A 7,815-nucleotide genomic window follows, 5' to 3' on the forward strand; every position below is an offset into this window, starting at 1 on the left:
CTACGTGGACTGGGCAATATACTACGTGGCTGGGCAATATACTACATGGCTGGGCAATATACTACATGGACTGTGCTATATACTGCGTGGCTGGGCAATATACTACGTGACTATACAACGTGGGCTGCGCAATATACTACGTGGCTGGGCAATATACTTCGTCGCCTGCACAATATACAACGTGGGCTGTGCAATATACTACGTGACTATACAACGTGGGCTGCGCAATATACTACATGGGCTGCGCAATATACTACATGGGCTGCGCAATATACTACGTGGGCTGCGCAATATACAACGTGGACTGCGCAATATACTACGTGGGCAGCGCAATATACAACGTGAGCTGTGCAATATACTATGTGGGCTGCGCAATGTACTATGTGGGCTGCGCAATGTACTACGTGGGCTGCGCAATGTACTGCGTTGGCTGTGCAATGTACTGCGTGGGCTGCGCAATGTACTGCGTGGGCTGCGCAATGTACTGCTGGGGCTGCGCAATGTACTGCTGGGGCTGCGCAATCTACTGCGTGGCTGCGCAATGTACTGCGTGGGCTGGGCAATATACTACGTGGGCTGTGCAATAAAATACGTGGGCTGTGCTATTACCTACGCATATATATTCTAGAATACCCGATGCGTTAGAATCGGGCCACCATCTAGTTTAATTTATAATTTCCTAGCAGTACCCAAAATGATGTGCAGTAATTAGCTAATATTTAAGGTAGCTTGTTTTAGTAATGATGTTGTTCAGTTCGGGGAACAACTCATGGCCATGTTCTCATTATATGCAATTAAAACTATAGAGCAGATTTATCAAAGCCTACAAGCTGTCTATAAGATGTGGCATTTAGGCTCATCTGCCATTTATTCCTAAACATAGCTTAGCTTGAGCTTTAGGGCTCATACTCACATGCGAGAAACTCGGATGAGTCTCGCACGTCAATACCCGGCACTGCACCAGGCACTCAGATCGGAGCGTGTGGCCGTGTAGCAATACATGCAGCCGCACGCTGAGTGCCGGGTGCAGTGCGGGGTATTGATGTGCGAGACTCATCCGAGTTTCTTGCATGTGAGTATGTTAGTATTACTAAATCTCAACCAATATCTGTGGTCATCAGTTGTTGACAGATGAAGCATTTCTGATACACATTCATTGAATAATATTTCCTTGTCATGACCATCTTGCGCTTCATCTTTGGTTTGGTAGAACCGATTATTTTCATATTTATACTATCAAAGAACCATTGAAGTGTTTTTAAATTTTTCCTCTGGGGTGTTGCCACTTATCTAAGCTCCCTGCACCTAGTATCACACCTACCAGCCACGGACTCCATCTGTTCTACGCATCATTACGGTTGTTTTCTGCAAGTTGTGACCTGACAGATTGCTCCAGTGTTTGCTGGAAAACTGAAAAGCCACAACTCAATGTAAGTCTATGAGAGCTAGAACAAGGCTTTCAAAGACTTACACTGAGAGATTGTGACCAATATTTCTGACTTACCATAAGTCAGAAGTTTTGGTCACAAGATGGTGGATCAGGATGTGAGCAGCACCTCAAGGAGCTGAGGATCGCAGCTGGTAAGTATTTTACGAGGGTCCAAAAAACTTACAATAGTGGCACCACTCCAGAGCTGAAATTAAAAAAAATGCTAGAATCGTGCTTTGAAGTTTTCTAAAGTCTAGACAAGAAACCTGGAATTGCAATTTCACTATTCACGATACCTTTATTTAATAAAGTAAAAAAATCTCTCCTTAATGGGGTAAGCAATATTCCTGCCTACATGCTCCAGTACAAGGTTTAAAAGCTTTGCAGATAGATGTTAACCTGTTTGTTATTTCTCAATGTAAATTGGTGGCGGGTCATCATTTACCGCTAATTTGGTGCACGCTGACAGTTATTTCCTGAACGGTGAAGAGTGTTCTCAGGACTGAGTTAGCAAAGCAAGTATTTAAACACTTCCACAAAGTGCAGTTCTCCAGCGGCTGTTAAAAAAGCACTTATTCAGCATGGCTGAACATTTCAAGCCAGAGTGAATTAAAAGCCATTAAAATGTAAAGTGGAAAGCGAGGTCGGCTCCTAACTATGTGACACCTTAATATTTTTAATAGCTGTTTCACAAATTTCAATATGCTTAAATTCTTCATGTTTTATAGTCCAGTGGATAGACGAAAACTATATCTGCAGTCATAGAGTTCATTATCCAATATGATATTCAACGAAACATTTTTTGCAAAATTTTAAATTAATTTACAGCACAAAAGGGAGGAAGTAATGTGGTTATTACTCAGTTGCTATGAATTTTATTTTTACAATAGGCTCGGGAGTCCTGGAGTTCTTAGCAACTACACATGGTGATACTTCTCAGATCCTGATATTAGGGTACACTGTAGCCAACATTTTAGGAATCAGGTTCAAAATATGTATGGGTTCTCTACAACCATGCTCACATACAGTGAAAAAATCTGGTATTTTTTTTGTTGCCATTCAATAAATAGCAGAGAAAAAAAGTAGAATAGTCATTTTTCTGTCAATTCTGTGTAGAAAGCCCAAGGATTAGCCCTATTGAATATTAATGTTGCTAGTTTTTATGCAGATCTGCATACTCATGGCAGAAATCCAAATATGGGTCAGATTTTATACCTTTATATGATGAAATCATAATCATATTAAGCTCTTCAAACCTCTCTAGTTTAAAAAAGGATCAAGTATGTGTCAGTCTTCTAATAAACACCGGGAAAAGCTCTAGGGGTATGTAATATCCACTTTTAGAGGAAGGCTAGCAGCTCTTAATTGGGCTTCTATCTACAGTTTGTACTAGCCACTACGTGTAGCAGGACCCAAGAGAACACTGGCATTTCCCTTTTAATCTTTTTACATAAATCTGAACTTACTCAGGGACCCCTTGGTTAGATTTAAAGTGTGGCTTTTGGCTGATGGAGCAAGTTGCAGATAGAAGGGTTAGCAAACCAGATTGTATCCGGGCTGTCAAAGTCAGGGACAAAATTGGACAGCTGGCATGTGGTCAGGAGAATGCCAAGATCAGTAACAGTAATCAAGCTAACGGAATAGCAGGAGATATGCAAGAAAACTATGTAAATAGGTAACAGGAATGCAAACCTGGGTAAGTTACATTAATAACTGGCAACTAGAAGTAGCGGCTGAGGGTTTAAAGTGGTAGTGTGTCTCAGAAAAAGAATAGAACCACATATAGAAATCGATAATTGAGAGATTTGCATCTCTCCAGTATTGTGTAGTAACTACTGTTTGAGGTTTATAAACATTGATCAAAAATTGATGTGTTTTTAAGGTATTAGTGTGTATATTTGTCTATCAGTAATATTTATTTTTTTTAGTTTCGTAGTCCACTTCAAGCTTTGGCTAATGAAGCTGGCCAAAAACTCACAAAAGTGTTTTCCTTTTAAAGAATGTATGACATACAGTATGCAAAACTTCTACATACAAAATCCTAAAAAAAAATGAAGAGAAGAGATGAACTACCAGAAGCAACCTTGCATTTTGGTAGAGCCTTTGACTTGATAGCATATATGAGTGATATGGTGTTCATACCAATTTAAAAAAGTCCCTAGCATGTCTGATGTCAATTGTGATGTGTTCTCTGTGGCGCCCCAAATAAGTTTACTTGTTCTCTTAGTATGTAACATAGTAACATGGTAACATACTTATTAAGGTTGAAGGAAGATTTCAAGTCCATCTAGTTCAACCCATAGCCTAACCTAACATGCCCTAACATGTTGATCCAGAGGAAGGCAAAAAAAAAACATGTGGCAAAGAGTAAGCTCCCCATTGGGGAAAAAAATTCCTTGCCGACTTCACATACGGCAATCAGAGTCCTGTCTGAGTAAGAGTGAAAGCGAGAAGGTTGGAGGAGCCAGTGGCTCTTAGTGAGTCCCAATTTAATCTTATAAAAGTCTCCTGAATATCAGTAAGGGGAGGATCCCTTACTGAAGTGGCTCTTCTCAGGCTGCACCATTGTCTTCTGACTGCCTGTACTCTGAGTAGGGACTGCAATGTCTGTTCAGTGTGGTTCAGAAGACCCAAAGCCAGTCCATCCTCACAAGGCATATATGAGGCTGTTTTGTTTGGATCAGGAGGCCTGAAGTCAGTTCAAACATCATGACCTGCACTTGGTCTTTCAATGTTGGATGTGCGAAATTAACCTAAATGAATCTCTTCGTCCTAGAGTTTCTAGCAACTAGTAAAATGTCAGGTTGTGCCGTGCCTGCATCCATTAAGCTTGACCTGGTAATGCAGGTGAAGGAAAAGTGGTAAAACTCACTCAGCGAACTGTGAAATTGTATTAAGGTTCTAATTAGGTAATGTGAAATAGCTCTAGAAAAGCATCTCACTGAAGCCTATGGGCTATATTCATTAATCTTAGACTGTAGCACTGCCATTTTCTCACGGCCCATTGTGACTGTTTGAGAGTGGATTTAAAGCATGCATTTACTGTTATAACCTTAGTTTACTAGCATTCTACTAAAAATAGGCCAGCATCTTATAACCTGCTATTGTTCAAGAGATCAAAGCCAAATGACCACTCTCGGTGACCAGTCTGTTTTTGAAGCATGGTGGAACATCTGTAATACCCTATCTTATATTTAGTGTGGGAATAATGGGTGGCCACAGTCAGGCTCAGAGCCACAAACAAAACACTAAGTTCAAGTTTGTGATGTCATAGTGTGGGACCCCCAGTTTTACACTGATTTCTCAAATCAGGGTTCTGGAATTGAGCATAAACTGTCAAATAATGCAGAATTTATAGCCAATACTTATGTTCACATCCATTTTCACAGCAGACCCTGGCTACAAGCTGCTGACAATATTGAATATTTATTTCAATCTTTAGCACTTTAAGTAACATTTTATGAACAGTATCTTTGTTATTGAATTATTTAATTTTTTTTATTTTTTAGAAAAGCAGATGTTATCCTATTTAGTTTTTTCTCCGAAATATAACTTTTTACTGTTATTCCTCCTATATTTTTCAGCTCTGGTATCCCCTAGGAATTTGGTTTAGTTTTCTGTTTATATCAATACATTCTAAATATAAGAAAATCATTTTGCTTCTTTCTGTCCTTTGTAGCTACCTGATCAGACCAGACCCTCTATCATATGTTCCAGCCAATGCATCCAGCCGGAAAAGCAGCTTTTGTAACACAAGCGGGCAAGACTCCAGGGACGACACGCAGCTTTGATATTTCATCAGCTTCATTGAATTAAGAACTGATTTGTGACGGTAACATCATGCAGCCATGAAAATAGTAAATCTATTGCTGAGAGGTGCAAGTCAACACCTGTCCAATAATATATACCTTGGACTGTACATTTCGCTCTGGCTAATGTCTGTAAGCTGTTGTATCAGTGTTCTTTCTCTATTTTCTGGCATAGATTACCAGGCTGGAAAGGTCTGGTCCTTCGTGTAGGATCTTTCGAAGGAAACTGCCATTTTTGTAAGAGCTGCGGGCGTCTTGTACTGGAAATGAATGTTCTCATGTCTTTTACTGTAGCTTCCTAATGTGACATTGTTTTGTGTTTTCGTTCTAACAATTGAATGTCATTTTTGAGAGATATTAGATTATATTAAAGCATCAACCTGCCTCACCTAAGGGTTTTATAGACTATTGTTATTATACTGGAAATGTTTCTGATAGTTTACAATTATAGAAGTGGCTCAACAAATTTCTTTGCACATATAATGCATACTCACCATCAATTTTCTCTCTCTGTTACCGAAATCATCCCCCTTCCATTATAATAAGTTGGACCATGTGATTTCCAGTCTGAAAACCAGACCAGTACATGCTCCAATGTGTAGACAGGAAGTCAGTCTCTGATTTCCTGTGAACTTCAGGATGACATCATTGCCTATATATCCCTCCTGGCCGCTCTCAGACACTTCCTCTCCCCTCCCAGCTCCACATTTCCTGTCCATCTTATTATCCATCTATGCTACTAAACAAATGGGTAAAGACTTCCGAAAGTGTCTTAGTTGCACAAAGCAGCCAATCATAGAGCAGCTTTCATTTTGCATTCTGCTCTGATGAAATGAAAGCTGCACTGTGTTTGGTTGTTATGAGCAGCAAAGACAGTTTTTCTTTTAGACAGTTTCATTTACCTGGCCTATTATTTCTGATTGATATGTGAGAGTTGTGTTATAGCAGGTGACAGGCTACATCATGTAGGATACGCTGACACCTATCATCCAGGCAAGGGCTGACTGCTTGGTATTACAAATGCACATAGAGTTACAAAAGCTGTGAGTCACACAGATACGTGTAGTGCACCATGCCGGCTAACAACCTATGGCAGCACCCATAATATTAGATCAGGTGGACTACCCAGCACTCTAGAAGTACACCCCACAGGTAGAGACACCACATTTCTCCCCACCCACTACAAGGCCTGGCTGCAGCTTGCAAGCATGAAAATTACTTAACATGTTAGTTTCACACTTTGGCCCAAGTATGGACGCTTACAACCTATGACAATGGTCATCATGGTCTTGTGAGCCACTACACTAAAATTATCAGCAATACACCAACAAGGATATCTCTGCAGGATGTAGCTTGCCCCATGATAAATGTCAGAGGTAGCACAGGTGCAAAAAGATGGTGATCATCCACACAAACAGATATGTGTAGTGTGCAGTGTCTGGCTTATAGCCTATCAGTGACACCCATACTATTAAATCAGGCGGGCTGACCCGCACTATATAAGTGCACCCCACAAGCACTGACACCTCTGTTTTCTCCACCAACACTACAGGGTTGAAGAATATATAAGGAATTTGTTTGTATTTTAGCCGAAATACCCAACAAACATATTGGAATAAGTGCAATGTGTAGGTGAACATTCACACTGTGGCCATTTACCAGAGACAAAACATAGATTACAACAATGAGAAAATACTCTGCAGTAAGTAAAAAAGTAAATAGTTATAGTACAAGTGAATTAGCTATGGTACTTAGTTAACACCAACTTGATCAAGCGAGCGTAAAGGCCAACACACCGCGACAAGGTGTATCCAATCAGGATGGTCTTCATAATGGAAAACATAGTCTGCTTTAGGGGAACCATATCAGAGGGAAGAAAGTATTAAATTGGTAGACGACTCACATGTGGCACATCAACTATAATAAGAATACACTAAAACCTCTCCTTTATTGTCTAATAATAGCCTATACTGCACCATATGAGCAATTGAAAATGCTGGAATGCTGCTTTCTATCAGAGATTTCAGTTACTTTACTGATCAAATAGGACAAATAATGCTTAGATGATGGTTCATTCTGATTTATAAAAACTGTGCCACCATTTACAAATTTGTAATGTCTATTTGACTTTTACCATCATCAGTGTTCCTTATTTAAGACTGTCATTACAATATGTTGTTGATAACACAATCTGAATTTCTATGTTTTTATTATTTTCTATGCTGTTTATGTTGCAGTTTATTAAAGATAACTATTATAAACCTTACACATTGTATTTTGTGTTGCATACAAATAACAACTGCATACTGGAGGGCTTTTCTTTTGTTTTAATAGAGCAGTGCTTCTTGGACTATTAGGCTGGCTTTCATTGTGGGGCACCACCTAGTGATGATGGCTTTCATTGTGGAACACCCCCTAGTGATGATGGCTTTCATTGTTGGGCACCCCTAGTGAAGATGTCTTTCATTGTGGGACACCCCCTGGTGAGGATAGCTTTCATTGTGGGGCACCCCCTAGTGAGGATGGCTTTCATTGTGGGGCACCCCTAGTGAGGATGGCTTTCATTGTGGAACACCC

General features: G+C 40.0%; 1 protein-coding gene across 2 annotated transcripts in view; it reads left to right on the forward strand.

Annotated features, from left to right (window-relative positions):
• KCNT2 (potassium sodium-activated channel subfamily T member 2) overlaps window positions 1-7,503 on the forward strand; it is a 1,359,842-nt gene extending 1,352,339 nt beyond the window's left edge. For both annotated transcript variants that reach the window (XM_077277827.1, XM_077277828.1), the window contains one exon: window positions 5,109-7,503. In XM_077277827.1, coding sequence (XP_077133942.1) covers window positions 5,109-5,220 — 112 coding nt within the window. In that variant the 3' untranslated portion in view covers window positions 5,221-7,503. The remainder of the gene's footprint in view (window positions 1-5,108) is intronic.
• The last annotated feature ends 312 nt before the right edge of the window (window positions 7,504-7,815 follow it).

The sequence above is a fragment of the Ranitomeya variabilis genome, chromosome 8 (assembly GCF_051348905.1).
Source record: "Ranitomeya variabilis isolate aRanVar5 chromosome 8, aRanVar5.hap1, whole genome shotgun sequence".
NCBI classification, from domain to species: Eukaryota; Metazoa; Chordata; class Amphibia; order Anura; family Dendrobatidae; genus Ranitomeya; species Ranitomeya variabilis.